This window comes from Puma concolor, chromosome E1 (assembly GCF_028749965.1).
Source record: "Puma concolor isolate L17-30 chromosome E1, mPumCon1.1.hap2, whole genome shotgun sequence".
Taxonomy (NCBI): domain Eukaryota; kingdom Metazoa; phylum Chordata; class Mammalia; order Carnivora; family Felidae; genus Puma; species Puma concolor.
In genome coordinates, this window is record NC_141680.1 from 53,068,854 (window position 1) to 53,088,189 (window position 19,336).

A 19,336-nucleotide genomic window follows, 5' to 3' on the forward strand; every position below is an offset into this window, starting at 1 on the left:
AGTAATAAATACTCTGTAGCAGAAACATATCAAAATGGGAGGCTTACAATAAAAGTTATCTTTATTTTTTTTTTTCAACGTTTATTTATTTTTGGGACAGAGAGAGACAGAGCATGAACGGGCGAGGGGCAGAGAGAGAGGGAGACACAGAATCGGAAACAGGCTCCAGGCTCTGAGCCATCAGCCCAGAGCCCGACGCGGGGCTCGAACTCACGGACCGCGAGATCGTGACCTGGCTGAAGTCGGACGCTTAACCGACTGCGCCACCCAGGCGCCCCAAAAGTTATCTTTAAAATGTCCTCATCACTAGGCATATACTTGATAAATACTCTGTAGCAGAAACATATCAAAATGGGAGGCTTTTCATAAAAGTTATCTTTAGAATGTCCTCATCACTAGGCATATACTTGACTTGGGAAGAGGTTGGAAGAGTCCAGTTTAATCCTAATAGGGGTACTTTAATCTGTTTACCAAACACATCTGTTAAGTTGCTAATCTCATGTATTGTCAGTGCTGAATATTAATACCATGTGTTCCTCTTTTCTCTTGCAGCAACATCCATTTTTCACCCTACACGAATCCAAAGCAACAGACGTGGCATCTTTTGTAAAATTGATTCTTGGAGACTAAATACCGTGGACTCAATTGGTTGGCCCTCCTGTGGATTGGTGGGTTTACAGGGTGAAGCAGGTTCACTAAAGCACCAATAGAAACTCATCCTTGAGATAATTTAATCCTGCCTCTCAGAAGGTTGTTTTCCCCCATTTTCTGTTCTTTTCTTTTCCTTTTTTTCCCCTCCAAAGGGGGCCTTGGAATCTATAGTATAGAATGAACTGTCTAGATGGATGAAATATGGCAAAGGCTTAGGACTTAAAAAGGTGATTAAATATTTAATGATGTGTCATATGAGTCCTTAAGCTTCTCAGACTTCTCTTGTTCTTCATAAAACGAATGCATTGGCCCTGGTCAAAAGGTGCTACCGTAGTGATGAAATTGTAAGTAGATCTGTAGTCTGTCCCACTTATTATTTTAATATTTATGTTTAAGTGCTTGGTTGAAAAGATTCCATTTTATGCAAAGAGGGAGATACAAGAGGCAAGGTTGGGTTGGCAATATTTATAGGGCTTTTATTTTTAAGTTCAGTCGTGTCTGTGGTCCAGAGGAAACTATTTAATATGCATCTTTAAGAGTATTATAACAATAACAGTGAGGAGCTCTTCTTTGTAAAACACCTGTTCAGCTGTTGTGGCTGCTTGCCACGTCCTTAGATTTCTGCTCAACTCCTGGGTAGTAACCACATATTTCAGGTGAAGTGGTGAGGTATCCCAGTCATACCCTTTCCCCAACTTCGGGAAACATAAAATCACTTTTGTCGCATCTCAGAGTCACGAGTTGGGTTCTCTTGGCCTTTGTGGTATTAATGGAATGTGATTCCTGATGCAGTTTTTTATCACCTATCTACCCTTCTACATGTGTGCCTGTGTATATTTGATAAGTCCCAAGCTCCGCCAAGTGGCTTCTGTGGACATCTCTACTTAGCAGGGAGGATATATGTCAGTTCTGAGAGGAGATGTCATGTCAAACCACACTGAGAATTGGTGCCTTCTTCTGCCTCTGTCCCTCCTTATGATGCATAAGCCCCAAGGTTTGCCTTTGTGTTAAGATTTTGCTTTCTTTTCTTCTTCCCCCTTGTTCAATAAAGAAGCCTTACTATTGATGGGAGGGCTGCAATACAGGAAAATAAAAGTTCTTTGACAGGATAGGAGATAATGGGGAAGGTTGAATTAGTTCCTAGGAATAGACGGCCCGAATGCCAGTGGTTGAGGCCACATTTCACTTCAGTAGCACACAGCAGCACGGGGTAGGAGCCTCCGTAGGAGGCTAGTGCCATTATGGGTTCCCGGCAGGTGGACAAAGCAGTGAAAGCTCTTTCTTAAGACTAAATATGGCCCTAGGTTCTCTAGGTTCCTTGATGAAAAGTGAGTGAATTGATGCAGGGAAGCTGTAAACCGATAATAACCAGCAAACATGGCTTTTGGACGTTGGGTTTACATGAGGCTATTCTTGAAGGACAACGATGGAGAATTTTGATGAGAAAGGAAGAAGAGAACTCCCTCTCTTTCTTTCTTTGCCTCAAGTTCACAGATATGGAGATTATTCCTCCTGAAAATCTTCTCTTCTTTCCCTTTTAGATTTTGAAATGCAGTCGTTAGTTTTTCTGTGTCTGCATTTTCCCCTCGTTCTTGTCTTTTGTCTGGCTCAGAGCAGTTGCCCAGAGTGAGTATGGCCCTCCCGTACACTTCTTTGTATCCCTAGTTCCAAGAGATACCTGTTTGATCAAATGTAGTTTCATCTTCTTTAAAGCTACCTCTGTTCCTCATCTTCTTCCAGCCGGGAAAAGTGTATTATCCCAGTGATTATGGCCATTCTCTTTCTCACCTACCTTACTAAATTGGGCGGTTTTCCTTGTTGAGACCAAGAGAAAAAAACATCACAACTGTATTCCTTCTTTTCTTCATCTGTTTAATGAAAAAAGCAAGTACTAGAAAACTCGGAGGTCCCTCCGTCACAGCTTTTGGTGGAGTATGTAAGGCAAAACCTCGTTCTGGTCTGAGTCAGACAACTCATACCTGTTGTTCAGTGCGGTTTCTACTTAGAAATATTCTTAACCGAGTGTGTTCTCATGCATTCGCCTCTCCAGTTTGTGAACCCAGGGCCCAAACTTGCAAAACAATCGTACTGAGACAGAGAAGGAGTTTGTCAATGGTTCTCAACCTGATGCACACTGGAATCAACTGGGAGCTGGTGAACACTGCCTGTGCCAAGTTTGGGATTTCATTGGTCCAGGGCGGGGCCTGGGAATTGGCATATTTCACACGCCACATCAGAGAGGGCGTGTTCCTGGAATACTGACTTGGAACTTGGAATACGTTGTCCCCATAGAAATGATGTACAACATGGTGATTAGATATCTTATGTGCTCAAGTAGAATGGCTTGCTAGACTTACGAGTCTAAATTCTAGAGTGTGTGTGTGTGTGTGTGTGTGTGTGTGTGTGAACCGTGTTATAAGTTCTAAACTAATTTTAAAATAAAGAGAGAGATGTGTAAACCATATTTAAGTTGATATAAGTTGGAAGGTCTCCTGTACATACACACAGGTCACTCGACCCTCTATATTACTCCACTCATTGTGCATCAGCATTATTATTGTTTATGGTTACCTTTGGTTGATTAGCTTTTTAATTGTGGTCCTACCCTCCTGTGCTCTTTGTTAGTCCTGAAATGTCAGACGTCCAAGTCTAGGACATGAAATACTCATTAGCCTCAGCATTTGAGGAAGCCAGCCCTGAGACTAACATGACCCCTGGCTTCTCCAAGTGCATTTGATTTAGTGTCTTTGGAAGGTAGTCACAAAAGTGACAGAGAAGGGCTAATGTTTTCATAGTTTTTAACACTAAAAATGCTTTTCTTGACCAAGAGGCTTCATTAGCTCTGCTCAGAGAAACTACTCTGTTTCTCCCAAAGTCGTCTAACAAAATGCTTAATCTTTGGCTTAAAAGTGCAATGGATGCCCAGTTCCTGATTCCCTCCCCCCCCCCCCCCCCGCCAAATGCTTGTTTTGGTGATGTGACTGCCTGTGGCCTTGAAGGGAAGATTCATATATTCATAAAATTCATTGGAGTTGGTCAGATCAAGTAAAATGAATTAAATCTCTATCGTGCTGGGGATTTTGTCTTCTTAATGCCTCTCTATGACTTAGAGGGAGATTTGCTGGCTTAAAAGCAACCTTCCATTTTTTATTGAATTAGCAAATAGAAGATGCAGTTGTTAATTGGACCCCTGAAAATTTACATATTCAGGTGGAAAAATGCCAGAGTAAAATCTGGGAGGTGGAAGCTATCAAACCAACCCTATCAGAATAGAAAAAAAGAGAGATTTTATTGTAGAAGGTCTGTGTTCCTCTTGTCTAGGGGTGTGTGTGTGTGTGCACGCATGTGTGTGTGTTTTAGCACTGTTAATATGCTGGCAGCTAAAGATGCTCTTTGGTTTTCTTTGGCTTTAATTGGGGTACTCTGGATTTCTTTAGGAATCTGTTGAAAGCTAGGACCTTTTCCCTAGGAAAACGCACATGGTACATGGAACACGTAGTTTTGCAAACATGTTTTGTTGAGGGGAGGGGAGTGGAGTGCAGTTTATAGACCCCGCAGGATCAATAACCTCTGCTCTGCAGAATGTGGACTGTGACGTTCTGGACCAAGACTGGCAAAGTTTTTCTGTAAAGGGCCAGATAGTAAATATTTTTGGCTTTGGGTTGCATTAGTCTGTTACAACTACACAGGTCTGGGGTTGCAGTATGGAAGCATCCATAAATAATACACAGATGAATGAGCGTGGTTCTGTGTCCCAACTAAACTTTATTTACAGAACCAGGCAATGGGCTGGATTTGGCCCACAGGTTATGGTTTGCCAATACCAGTCCTAGAGCATCGAATGCAAAACTCCGATTGATTGAATATGTGTATAGAGCTTTTCCATTTAGTTAGTGTTCAGCTCAGCTGTTGAGGCAGATCAGGAAGATGGACATAGAAACGAATTTGGGAAGAGTGGAGACTGTTCAGTCCCATGGAAATTGCCTCTTAATTTTCTTAGGTAAGTATTCCTTGCCCTGGAGGCCAATGGGACAGTTTTCCTCAGATGAAATTGAGCACCTGCTTTTTCCGTTTCCATACAATAGCCGGCATAACGTATTTCAACTTGGCAATAAAAAGCATTCTTCTCTCAGACATCAACGGCATTCTTGTCTCTTAGCTTTGCATTTTATTTCTCTCTGGGACGTGATGCTTGTGCAGGGAGGATCATGCAGCCAGACGCTAATCCTCGGGTTTTCCTTTTTCCTGAACTGCATTAAGATTTGAAAATTTGGGAGGCCATAGTTACGTCAGAAGTAGAAGGCAGATAGACGTCTTAAAATCTTCCAGGTTATCCCCCTGTTCTATTTGGCCATCATTTGAGAAAGGAAGAAAGATAAGTATGGGGTCAAAATTCATGTTCTCAGGTAGACACAGAGCTCTAGGCTCTCACTGTGACAGGAGACTTGGGCCCACCCCTTGGGTACTGTCCTTGGACTTGGAAAGACAAGGCTGCTTTATCTTACTCCTTTCTTTAATCCTCACTGAATTTCTATTCTAAGGGGCTTATGCAAAATGCCTCCTTTCTGATGTGATTATCTTGGGTCCCTTGTTGAGTTCCTGGGCCCCCTAGTCTCTAGTGAAAGCTTTGCCTTCCCCATGGGACCAGCACAACTGTCCTTTCCTTTGTCTTTGGTCAACCCTTGTCCCTTCTTTGCTGTAGGAACGCTACACAATGAACTGTCTGTCACCTAAGGTGCCCAACTCCACTTTCCTCTTCCAGAATAGTCCAACACAGCTGACCTAAAGCTGCAGTTGCTTGGTTATTCAGAAACAGTTTTCTTCCTGCTGCATCATCAGGCAAACATAAATTATACTTAGAAGGCTGCTTGGAAACTCTTAAAGAGCATATTTAAGTATTTGATCTGGCAATTTACCTGACAGAAAGTTTTCTCTTCGCCCTGGGAAACCAAACCTGAATTCCAGAGCCTTCAAAATGAAACCATCCTTCTGGGGAAAGCACCTTGCCACCAGACATATCACTCACCACCTGTTCCTGGTATCTGCAAAGAAGCTGTGTCGTTTTGCTGGGGTTTAGAGAGTCACTGTTGACAGCTATGCAAATATAATTTCCCCACCTCAAGTTTTCTAATGGAGTCATTTGGAATCAGCACCTAAGTTGGGGTTTATCTTTTTAGCTCCTGCCTCAAACTCCCTTTTCAAGCAAAATTTCTCCAAAAGCTCTTTTCCTATCTGACGTGAAGGGGACTGGGCCCTAAGTAGAAACACAAAGGAAAGTCAAGGACTTTGTGGTAGGGATTTTTTTTTTTTTTTTAAGAAAAAAATATCACCTCTAACACAAACATGTGTTAATAGAATTAAAAAATATCCAATCCAGTTCCCAGGGACTGTCAGCATCTTGACATCATTTGTATTGTCATTTGAACTAGGACTCTGAGCCCTCTATTCTTGGGAGTTTAGAGTGAGATTTTTGGAGATGTGCATTGTGTTTCTGTCTCAAGAGTTGTCAGCATGGAAAGATTCCTCTGGGGGCTGTTCCTCCTGACACATACAGGGTTTCCCAGGGTCCACGTCTTTCTGGGACTCAGGGTCTCTTTCGAGGAATGAGGTTAATGCTCTTAGGACCTGGAGACTGATTTCAGGGAAAGCCCGGGAAAGTTGAGGCACGCACTTGTGGCTTAATGTAGGAAACAGAACTTCCTAAATAGTCCCCAGAGTTTGTGGCTTCGACTGGGCCGCCTTGTCTTTCCTGGTTTCCTTGATTGCATTTGCTTGTTTTTCCACTGCCCACGCACACAGGACCTGGGCTGACTGAATGCTTCTGTGGAAAGGAACTGATCCAACCATTTTCATATGGCAGAACTAGAACCAACAGTTTTGGTTTGGTTTGCCTACCTGGATTCTGTTGTTCCTGAATCTTGAAAATGAATGTAAGCGATGTCTGAGAGGACTTGTAGCAAAACCCTCCTTCTGAACGTAAGACCTTACAGCGAAACTTCCATTCATCCTGTAAAAAAGGATTGCTGGGTTGGGTATCTGTTCCTCTTAAGGAATATTCTGTTGTGGCCAGAAATGAGCAGGTAGCATCATTTGGTCACTACTAATGTTCATTCGTATTGGAGTCTGCAAGCTAGTTCAACAAAGCAAGTCAGGTCCCTGCCTTAGGAGACTGTCATCAGACTTTGGGCTTTAAGGCTGAACAGTGATGTGAAATTATGTTTGGGGGCGGGGAGAAAAGATACATGCAGAGAGCAGTGCTTAACCAGGGTCCCCGAGGAGGAGCACGCTGAAAAAAGAAAATGGCAGACAGGTATATCGCTTAACTTATTTTCAGTATTCCTATGGACGTGATCTCCTATGGGAAAAACCTGTCAAAAAGGCAAACATTAATTTTTGTTCCTTAAAAATACTGAACTAGAAGAAGATTCAGAGAGTGGCATTGGCTTGGATCTCAGAAAATGTTCTCTTGTTTCCCTAGTGTTCTTGACGCTACAGAGTCGCTCATTTAACCTGATGACACCCAGAAAAAAAGATAAATGATTAGTGGTATTATTTTGAGAGCATGCAACCCACCCATGAGCTAGACTCTGAGTAAAGAAATGCAAACACAAAGCTGAGCCCCTTCATCTTTAGTTCTGGTGGCTGATGGTTTTAAGGAGGGTGGACACCAAAGGCTATCTGATGAACATACTTTTTCCATGAGACAGAGGATGGTGAATATTCTTAGAAAGACACCACAGGTCTTCATCAGAAGAGGAGAATTTATAGTTTTAAAACATAACGCTCAAAGCTAGTTTGAGTTTTCAGAAGAAGGGACTTGTGTGGGAAAGTAGTTTTATTTTCTGCCGATCTCAAATTGTCTTCCTTGCTTGTGTTCAGTACTCGTGGAGGGAGGTGTCGAGGGCACCAAGTGGTTTCCAGACTGTGTAGAGTGGTGCCCGTGGGGGTCTCTGGTCAGGAAGGGAAGGGGAAGAGAGAAGAGTGTGATGGCCATCTGAAAGCCCCATCAACCTCCAATGAGAATATTTGGCTACTGGTATCATTCCCCCTTCACTTAACTATCATTCCCCTTAAGTCTCTGTGGCTATTAAAGGCTTGGGGACTTTGGATGAAGTCACTACTTGGAGACCAGAAGCAGCCACAGAACCCGGGAAATTTTGTAGCCAATGCTGTCTGTGCAGCCCTGGCTTCTGCTGTATTCCGTATGCCAACAGGGCTTGGAGGTAGAAGGGCAAAAAGAGAGGGCCATTTCTTTAAATTTCTGAGCATGAATCATTTGAAAGAAAATGCAAACATTGATATGGGATGGCCACGCATATAGACTCTTGGATTGCTTATTTTTCAGAAGTGGTTGCAAATAATCTGATCTCAGTGGCAAGGAGGGGCAAGAGGGGGCTCTTGATGGGCAGTGGAATATCTACATTTCTATGTTTTCAGGAACAGGAGTTGTCATTTTGGTTATTGACATTTAGAAAAAATTAAAGTTCTTTGTATGATTTTGGCACAGAGCAGCGTCCCATCTGAGAGTCAAGCCAACGGTTACCCTCGCTGGGTGTTCCAGGTGAAGATCGGTCAGGGGAAACTGGTACAGCCTTTGGAAGCTGTAAACAGGTGGTGTTATCTGTCCTGAACTGAACACAAGGGGATCCTTAGGCATCCATTGAAACATATCAGGTGGCTTCCACACACACAGAGTCTGTGGTGAATTCTGATAACGGTGCTTTAGCTGCTAAACCAAATTGAACAGCTGGGGGGTTCCAGCACCCATTTTAGAACTCTGTATGTGTCATAAAGCTACATTTGGCAACAATTTGTGGAGCCCTTGGCCAATCTCTGTGTAAAAAGCCACCGGAGGAGGTTCAATTAAGAAAATTCAGACAATTTATCTGTCATATTTTCCCCGTGTTTGGTTTATTCTTTAGTTTCAAATTTATTTTTTGAGTGGAGTGATTTTCTATAGGGGCCAAAATGATGTTTTAGTAAAATAACAGGTATTTTTAAAGGAAAAAGAAAATGCCTTCATGACGTAATTAACGTCCGCCATTGCAACATATTTTCTGCTGTACAGAATCATCACATTAAGTCACTTAAAGCTGAAAAAGGTGTTAAGGATGTAGTTCAAAGTCTTTGTTTAAACACACGAACATTTTTCTATATATTTTGTGAAAAGCCTGATGGAGTGCAGGATGTAACTTCTGTATGGAATTGAACTTTATAAGAATTTTAGTAAAGTAGGTGGGTTTCCCCAGATTCCTTTGTGCATCAGTTTCATTGCTGAAAATGCTGCTTCCAGTTATTAATCTGGTCTTTGTAAGGAAACACACACACACACACACACACACACACACACACACACACACACACTTTTTTCCCTTACATGGTGTGAATTTTATGATAGACCTTTTTTATTTGTATATGTGATGGATTGTTTTCCTGTGTTGTACCCCACATTTGTTTGTAAGCCGTGTTGATTGTAAAGACAGCTGTTGGGCAAGTGGAAACATGTCTGGTCTCTACAATCCCTTGATGCTAAGAAGGAAGTAATTCCATATGTTCATTAGGCCCTGCAAACTCTTCCTAATACCTGAAATATGATGCAAGGAGATTGGAGAGGTTGTGCACCCCTATCATTCAAAACCCCATCTCCAACACTGTGTCTCTGGAAAGTGTGAAATAGCAGAATGACTACCATTTTGTGGATTCTGTCATTGACTGACTCCCTCATCTTTCCTGCTCTGTAGAACATGCTGCTAGCTTTCCCTGGTGGAAATCATCTCCTCTTTATGGATGGCAATATCTTCTCTTTATGAATGAGGCAGACTGGACTGGAGAGTATGGAATTCATTAGAAGTTCATAAAGTAAAGGCCTCTGAAGGATGTGGTAGAATGTTTCCATGCCTTTGAGGTGATTGGGAAATTGATGCTCTGGCCTTGGGAACGTTTTGCTTGTGAGCTGCAGAGGGAAAGGAGTCGGGGAGGGTGTACTTCATCTGTTTTCCTATAAGGAAATGTACAGGGCTGCTCTCTCAAGGCGAAAGCATTTCTCACCGTTGTCCAGGAAAGAAAAATTATGAATATCAATTGATAATTTCAGTCAGGCTCTAGGATTGTATTTAAAAATACCTGTTTTATGGGGAAGCATGCCTTTTGTTGACTTTGCCATATTGGCTTTGGTGGCCACCATGCATTTTTACTTTAGCCTTGTTTTCCTGTTCTCCAGATCGTGTGCATTATTGTTGTTGTTTTCTTTTGAACTACTGCTTATCGTAAATGGTGATGTTATCTCAGAATTCCTGAAGCCAAGGAAATAGCTACTGTGCAGGACTTGGGGTAGATGAAAGCATTGGTATTGATGTAGGTTAAGATTGGACAGAGTTACCAGAAATATACTGAAGGTGGCTTTAAAGACAGCGTGTTTGTTTTAACATTTGGAGAAGCCACCTGTTCTAGGATCCTTATTCTTGGGAAATCCATCTTTTCATGCAAATACCATTTGTGGTTCATACGTAACAGCCTGGATGACTGGCCTCTGTCAGTCACTCTACAAGGAATTCTAATAATTGCCAAAGGTGGAGGTAATTTTGCCTTTTATAGGTCATTCTATGGTGAAATTTCCAATCATGGTATCTTATAAAAAGAATAACTATTATTTCCCATCTCTTTCCTGATCCAAGAGCACAGTAAAGGAAGAGTAAAGTTCTGGTGTGATACAGAATAGTTCATTGAATCTGTTTTTGACCAAGGAAATGGCTGAGATGTTGAACTAAGTGGTTGTTACATGGTTCGTACGGTGACCTCAAAAGGAAAATGAAATTGGGACATTAAGTCAAACTTGGACTCCTCTGTTGGTGAGGAGCTTACACTTTGATTTCCTATCTCAGGATATTCTTCAGTTTCATACTGCTGCTGAGGAGGAAGGAACAAGCCGTAGACTCTAACTGGTCTCCGGATGTTTGTGCGTGTGTATGTAAAACTTCACACTGTGTGTGTTGTGTTCAATGTTGTGTCAATCTATGAACTGACTCAAACAACAATTTGAAGAGAGAGAAGACAGTAATAATGGCAACAGACACCCATCCACCTCTTTTTTGTCAAAGTGCTTGCTATGACTTTCATAGCTAGGACAAATAGCATACGTATTCAGGAGCAAGGTGTCCTTGAAAGAAATGGTGTGTTGATCTCATAAGAAAATGTACAACCAATAAAAGACATTTTAAAAAGTGCAGCGAGTCTGTATATTAATTGAGTTGTGCATGGAAATTCTTTGTTCCAGGGATATGCTACTTTTACGTATAGAAGCCCTGCAGGTGGAAAAAAGAAAAAAACTGGCTTGAATGATTCATTCTGTTTTTCTTCTCCCATTCCTACCACCCTACTTCCAAAACATAACGGAGCAAAGCATACCAAGACAACAGTGTTGTAGTCCTGAAGCTTCATTAGAAAGTCATTTCCATGGTAACGAACTTCAGACTCAATCTTCTTATAGTCAGTATTCCTAGGTTAGAAGTGAAGGCCAAATATTACATTATTAAAATTTGATGGCTGTGGGAAGGATGGGTCCAAATGGCTTAAATGAAAAGAAGCAAGGCCCTGACTTTATGTCTCTACAGATTTCTGACCCTGAAGTCTTAGGCCAACTAATCATTTGAATTTTTCCTAGTCCTACTTGTAGCGTGCATAATACTAGGAAATTTGCTTTACATCATCAGGCATGCTGTGATGCGGACGTCCTGGGATAGAAAGAAAATGTCATTTCGAGTATATATGGTTGGGTCTGCAGAGTTCTCTGGTTTCTCCTATAAACTGAGTGCCTAAAACTATTTGATGAGCATCCACATTAATCCAATTTAGACAAGAATGGCTAGATCTTAATGTTACCATTTTGAGTGGATCACCAGTTATACCCAGAGGTGCACCGCTGTCTTGCTTATTGCCCAAACACGTTGTGTTGCTGAGTCAGTAGACTCCTTTTAAATCCCCTAGTATTTCACCTTGGACAGATATCATCTCAGAGTTGAGAGTCTGAAGTGGAGGACTCACCCTACTTCTGCGTATGTTGTTTAAGTATTTTCCAATGCTGAGACTCTATTATACTGATCTGGAAGTCCTGCCTGTCTACTGTATTAAGATTGAATCGTTCATCTTTCTTCAATGATAGGGCTTCCTTGGCATTGGGAATTTTATCTTAATATGGGGTGGGGGTGCGTGGAGGAGGAAGGCATCAAACACCGTATTCTCAGGCATCATGTATGAAAGTATTTTATACAGTCCTCTGTAGTCATTCCTTATTTTCATACATTGAAATATCAGATCTTAAAGTTTTGTTCCTTTCAATGGGTATAATGCCTTCTTTTTTTTGCATGCTTCTCATGTTGACCAACACTAAGTTGCCCCCATCCAACTGAGTTCCTGTTTACTCAAGATTTTGTAGGAAACTGTGAATTAAACTGGAAAGTGGAGAAAATGATTGGGTTAGTAACAAAAGCTTCTTTGGTTTTGCCTTGGTCATTTGACGATCTACTGTGACATAACAAACCCTGATACTTAGTAGATGAAGATAACAGCTTATTACTACTTCTCCCAGGCCTGTGGGTTGGCTGGGCTCAGCTGGGTGGTTCTTGCTTGTCATCTCTCATGCATTTGTAGTTGGGCAGCTGAAGCAAGAGCCACTGGGGGTGTCCTCACGCACTTGTCTGGTGCCGGGCAGGGGTGGCTGGACTGGGCTTGATCAGGCATCTCTCCTTCAGGCAGCCTGTCTATGTGTCTACCGTGGGCTCTTCACAGCCCCTCAAATTAGTCATCCAAATTAGATTTCCCCCAAATTAGTCATCCAAAAGCCCCAGGCAGAATACTGGGACTGTGTTTCATGGTGGGGCATTTTGAAGACTAGCTACATGCTTGGCCAGTCCCATACAGTTAGAATATACTCGTGACCTTTAAAAATGGATCTCATTCCTTGTTTCCTAAATTGGAGGTCCAGAGGCAGTACAAGAAATGTACTAACGTTCATGATGGAATTAGTTTTCCATTCATTTATTATCCACAGTTTTGTCAAGGCAAGCACTTTGGTCAATGACGTTGTCCTGTAGAGGCTGAAGTAGCCATCCCTGCCTGAAAGTCTGAAGCCATAGTTGGAATGAAAATAAGACAAGTGTCAAGAACATTGATACTTGGGGCGCCTGGGTGGCTCAGTCAGTTAAGCGTCCGACTTCGGCTCAGGTCACGATCTCGTGGTCCGTGAGTTCGAGCCCTGCGTCGGGCTCTGGGCTGATGGCTCAGAGCCTGGAGCCTGCTTCCGATTCTGTGTTTCCCTCTCTCTGCCCCTCCCCCGTTCATGCTGTGTCTCTCTCTGTCTCAAAAATAGATAAACGTTAAAAAAAAAAAAAAAAGAACATTGATACTTGATGACCCATGAAACTGTTAGTATGTCCCTGCCACCCCAGACGTCAGGGCTCATGAATACTTGCTGAGTAGCTGTTTTCTCCTCAGATGGAAATGGCTTTGATTTTTATTTTAAAAATAATGCATTAGGAGAAAACTTAGAGAATACATGCAGGAAAATAAACATTATCCCCAATTCCGAGTGAATAGTTCATATCTTCCTTATTTTTTTTAAGTTTATTTATTTATTTTGAGAGAGAGAGAGAGAGCACACGCACGAGAGGGGGAGAGGCAGAGAAAGAGGGAGAGAGACAGAATCCCAAGCAGGCTCCACACCATCAGCATAGAGCCTGACTTGGAGTTCGACCCCAAGATTCGTGAGATCATGACCTGAGCCTAAATCAAGAGCCAGGCACTTAACCTAACCAACTGGGCCACCCAAGTGCTCTTATTGTTAATAAGTTCTTTAAAGTATATTGTCCTATACTCTCCCTCTCTCTCTCTCTCTCTCTCTCTCACACACACACACACACACCATCTTAATGGGATTATGCTATTATCATCTGTCTTGCTTTCCAGATTATACCACAGGCATCTTATGTCGATTAATGTAGATGGTATCACCATTTTTGATGGCTGCCTAATATTCCAATACATATATATGTATGTATTGTATATATACATATATATGTATGTGAACATGTGTGTATATACATACATACATATATATATATGTGTGTGTGTATGTATATACACACATATATATTTAGCTGCGTCCCCATAGGTGGAAATTATGATTATTTACTTTTTGATTGCTTTGATACATGTTCTTATTCTTACATATTTATGCATGAGTCTTATTGTCTTGGAGAAGTTTTAAAAAGCTAAAGGGCCTTAAACATTTCCACCAGGATTGAACATCAGCAATGGTTTCACTTACTTGTCTCAACACGGCTGTCTCATTTTGTTACCGTGGCACCCACTCTTCCCCAGCTTCAGTCATAAGAGATCAGACTTCTCTGGCAATGACCCAAATTAGGAATTTTCAGTGTGGGGACCAGTCCACACAATGGTGCTTTGGTGATGTATTTCTTAAGTAAATTGCAGCATAAGGAGTGTCTTTCAGGAATAGCCACAGAGGAAAGAAAATTATCAGGAGGAAGCACTTGGAGGAAAAGTACAGAGCATACTTTTTAAAAATCTGTTTTTAAAATTATTTTTTTATTTTAGAGAGACAGCATGTGATCAGAGGAGAGGGCCGGGGAGAGAGGGAAAGACAGAATCTTAAGCAGGCTCCACACTCAGCACAGAGCCCAACATCGGGCTCAATCCCATGACCCTGGGATCATGAGCTGAGCTGAAATCAAGAGTTGGACGCTCAACCGACTGGGCCACCCAGGTGCCCTGGTGTCTGCCTTTAAGAAGCAAAAGATTGCTTTCTTTTCCCCTTGTAGTCTTGGTGCAATGATTATGCAATGGCTATAATGGACACTAGCAGAATTTCTGGTTAGTCTAGTGGGCACCCTAACCATTTATGACCATGTAAGTAAGTCTGAATGAAGCTAGAGCTGCCATTCAGCATCCATCACTCAATAGGCATTAGCTCTGAAAGCCCTTTTCAGGGGTGATGGAGCTACACTGGTTTGGAGAAGCTCTGCTCTACCCTCGAGTTCGCCTTCTATGTCCCTGCTCCTCAATGCTATGGCATCGGTGCCACCGCCCAGGAGCTAGCTAGCAATGCGGAGAAGAGCCTGGAGGACAGCCCTGCTCCAGGGGACTCACCTTCACATTACAGTTGGAGAGATAGCCGTCTATCCATCTCATCTGATTTTGGAGTTTCCGTGGTCAGGCCGCAAATGTTGTAATTCTTTCGACATGGACGCCATGTTGAAACATGGACTCCAGACAAACAAGATGCCTCTGGAAGTGATCATCAGCTTTAGAAATGGAAAGTCTACAGTGGATGGAGGATTATATGTGTTCAGGTATATGTAAATGTATAGGTATTCTGATGATGGGTCCAATGCAGAATTACTGAAAACTAGTCTCATGAAGGGAAAAAATGACCCTCATGCTTGAACACCTTTACATCAGTTAGAGATAGAAGTGTTTTATAGATTGTAAATGGAATGCTGCTTTGGGGATGCCAAACATTGTGTAGCCTTTCTAGAGAAGGAGCTTTAGTGGGTAGCAACTGTAAAGCTTAGAGAACGACCTAGTGCTTCCACTGTTTCCAAATTCCCCAACTTCCTGGTCTTATCTGGGCCATGATGCACCTCATCTTTGGTTTCCTTGCACTGCTGGTCTGCTGGTCCAGTCAGAAACTTCCTTGGCAAATGGTGGCTTTCTGTCCCTCGAGAAAGGGCAAGAGGCAGACTCAGAGCTTAATGCTACTTGCCTAAGAATGCTCAACTCAGCTAAGAGCAATCAGCTTTCCCCTGATCCGGAGTGACCCCATGGACCGAGAGGCAAAGAGCTGTTCTTAGACAAGAACTTGCTAAACCACTTGACCTTTTCAACAGCTGCAGAACTGTTTATCGAGAGCATGCCATGTCTCTTGGCTTCTCCAATTTGTCAGCCAGGAAAGTCAAGCCAGTGACATTGTGTGCTTTAGAAGACTTCTGAACAATTCACAGCTTCCACCATAAAGTGGCTAAATTGGTCTCACTAGTCAGATAGTGATCTTTGGATGGGCTGTGCACTCCGTGAGCTGGTTGGCTTTTGGGACTCGTTCACTGGAACCAAATGAGTCACGGCTGGAGATAAACATAAATGCTGATATGCCAAAGCCTCCAATTCCCTAAACTATAGCTCATAAGGAAGAATAGATTGGGTGTGTTTCAAGCCACAAACCTAGGGCAAGTGGTAATGCCTGCCAAGAGCAAAGAACACGAATTCTGTTCATTTATGTAAACAATTTCTTGAGAAATTAAGGAGCCAGTGACTTTTACTTTAGCTTATCTGAAAATTGTTTGTGTGCAAAAATACCTATGATTCATGGCATCCTTTTGACGGGATAACGCGCGTTGAACTATGATTTGAGAATGCTAAGAAAGTGGGTGAGGAAATATTTTTAAATAGCGGAAGTGAGCCAGAGATGGGGCTTGAGTGGGTATGGAAACAAGGAAGATGGCACCAGCCCAGGGCCACACAGGCTGTTTAAAGCCCTGGCTCGGCCACTTACTAGCTGTGTGACCCCGGACATATGCCTTCCACTCTCTGTCCCTCAACTGATTCCTTCTTCAAATGGAGATAATAACAGGACCTACTTTAGAGAGTCACTGAGGATTCCGTGGAATGTCACAGTAGAGCACTTACGCAATGTCTGCTACATCACTATCAGTTGATGAAGTTTTCTTAATACGGTCCTCTGCTCAAATCCTTTTTCCACCAATAAGATTCAACAAAAGTGTATATAAAGGGAACATGAGCAGACAACTTCAAGTATGAAGGTGTTCTAGACTACTCACCCCAATCCATCACAATAAGACTCGGTCGGCTGTTGTTGACCGAATGCTCAGAACTATACATCAGAGCCAAATCTCCATGTCACAAACAAATGCCCGTATTTTTCAGTTTGTGTATCAGATTAAAAGCTTTGCTTACCTACTCATACAGTGATCAAAGCAACACGTTTTACTTCTGCAAACCCTGCTTTATGAGGTTAAAACAGTGACATAACCACTTTTGAAATGGCAAATCCAATGTATATTGAAGGAAAATTTCAGGGTGTTTATTAAGATTGAAATAAGATACATCAAAAAAGAGCAGCTCAGTACTTGTAGATTTCTTCCTTCCTTCCTTCCTTCCTTCCTTCCTTCCTTCCTTCCTTCCTTCCTTCCTTCCTTCCTCTTTCTTTTTTTTTTTTTTTACGAAGATTAGGCAACAGATAATAAAATGTTATAGACTGCTGGGCTATAAATACTGAAAACATAAAAATAATTTTAAGCAAAAATGTCTTTGCAATTTATCAAATACTTAAGAAAGTAATCTGTGTGGTTTGAGACCCTAAAAACATATATACTTTGTTATACTATTTAATTCTTAGAGAAAGTACCACGCATATGTCAGCGGAAAGCATGTGGTCTTTGAGGCTATTCAGATCTGGGTTTGAATCTCGGCTCATTCTAAGGCCCAGTTTCCTACCTCAAAAAGTAAAAACGATACGAATGGTATGGAAGGGTGGAGCGGACATTGTAAGCAAAAGAAATGAAGAATCTACCACGATGCCTGGCATACAGCCCTCACTTTGCATATGGTGGCCTCAACTCACAGAACCATGGTGAATGATGATTCGCTTCCCACATGCATGCATTTCGGTTGACACAGTACCAGGCCAGGTGGGGATTGTGTGCAGTACGTGCTCAATATATGGCAGTCCTGTGTGATATTTATGTATTAAAATTATTGATAAGAGAGCTTGACACTTTGCTTTAAGGGGATACACCTCTGAAATGAGAATGGTAATGCCGTGACCTGTCATTCGATCTTTATGAAATGTCAAGAGGTGTGCACTCTGGGTGCTCCCATTTTACAGTTGGAGAAGTGGCAGTGAGAGGACCACCAAGAGGACAGGATGCCTGGTTGACCCAGGAGCCGGCCCCTGGCATTGGAGTCTCTTCAACCCTTCCTGTCCTTGGAATGTGCGTTCTGTCTCGCTGATCCTGTGCCCGCAGTGGGAGACATTTTCAAGGACACAGCCTGAGAGAAAGATGATATGTGTGTCAGAACCTCCTAAAAAGTCTGCATATAAACCTCTAGGATTCTGGCAACAGGTTTGGAGATCTGCTCTTCTGGAGGCAACCGATTTAAACCTCGGAAGTAAGTCTTTTTGCTTCTTGAACCTGCCACCTGCCCATCTGAAGTAGCCAGCCTCTGTCTTCCCGGCCAGTTTCAGATTTCACCTGAGAAGCTCCTGAGGTTTTGAACCCCAAACAGAGATTCAGAAGTTCAGTAACTCACCTAAATTTGTGCTAGACCTTTCAGGTCTTTACAGAAGGGGCTGGGCCCTATTGAATATCTTTTAGATTTGCATTAAGACAAAGAAAATGCCTGGGTGGCTCAATCGTTTGAGCATCTGACTTCGGCTCAGGTCGTGATCTCATGGTCCGTGAGTTCCAGCCCCGTGTCGGACTCTGTGCTGACAGCTCAGAGCCTGGAGCCTGCTTCGGATTCCGTCTCTCTCTCTCTCTCTCACAACAATAAATAAATGTTAAAGACAACATTAAAAAAAAAAACCCAAGAAAACATTTTCTAACTTCCTTGACCCTGAGAACAATTTTTCTGTTTTCTCATCTGCCAAGGAAATAAATATTGTAAGTGGGCCAATTTGAGGAGTTGCGGAGACCAGGACCTTTGGTACCCTGTGTGGTCCAGGGAAGGCAGAGCAAAGAGCTGCACGTGGTATTCCGGAAGGCCCAGGCCTGGCCCAGCTAGTCCAGCTGCAAAGGGTAGAATGAGGGCAGGTGTTTTCCCAGTGGGTCTGGGGGAAGACCATCAGGACTCGAGCAGCTGGGCGGGCTTTAAGGTGGTGCTTTGTTTTCTACAGTGTGGGCACAATAGAGAGCTGGGTCCTGTGGGGGCTGAGGGGAGGGGAACAGAAAGACTGTTGAGTCCCTCTCTCAGAGATGGAGAACCGTAACAGGCAGCCCAAGTGAATTGAACTCGTCTATGTGCTCTGCATCTCATTTAGGGATTACAGTGAAGGAGACGGTGGGGCTGATGGGCAGGGAGAGGTCACCTAGTAACTCAGCTGTCATGGCAGCAGGGTGGCAACCCAGCTCCCCAGTGTGAAGATCTGCAGAGGTGTGCCAGGGGCAACAGAAGCTGCTCACGTGGTCGTTATGCTCTCACGGTTGGCAGGCTGGGACTGAGCCTTGAGGCGAAATGGATTGGTGGATCCAATGAAGCAAAGGAGGGGAATGAGGGGCCAGGAACCAGAACCCGCGATCTTGGGCTTGAAACAATGGCAGACGTTTCTATTTCCCAGCTGGAAGGGTTGGGTGATTCCACACCCACCACGTGCATGGTGCACACAAGGTGCTTGGGAGAAAGAGACCTCAGATAATCTGTTCTTCGCTTTCAGGAACCTCATGAGAAATGTCTTAGATGGGGACCATCGCCTTGCAAGGTGGCTTTGTGCTTTGGAACTTGGGGTTTGTTAGCAGGCAACCCTGTCCATGCCATTTGGGTGGAATGTGAAAAACCAGGCCCGCTTCTTGTAACCAGTGGCTGTAGTTAGAGCATGCGAACTGCTTTGATTCCCCAATTCAAGAAAGAAGAAGAAACGAATTCTTTAAGAGCC

General features: G+C 42.8%; 1 protein-coding gene across 3 annotated transcripts in view; it reads left to right on the forward strand.

Annotated features, from left to right (window-relative positions):
* The window catches only part of MAP2K6 (mitogen-activated protein kinase kinase 6), a 123,125-nt gene extending 112,249 nt beyond the window's left edge, over nt 1–10,876 (forward strand). For all 3 annotated transcript variants that reach the window (XM_086687880.1, XM_086687881.1, XM_086687882.1), the window contains exon 12: nt 553–10,876. In XM_086687880.1, the coding sequence (XP_086544006.1) occupies nt 553–630 (78 nt within the window). In that variant the 3' untranslated portion in view covers nt 631–10,876. The remainder of the gene's footprint in view (nt 1–552) is intronic.
* Nucleotides 10,877–19,336: the final 8,460 nt, after the last annotated feature.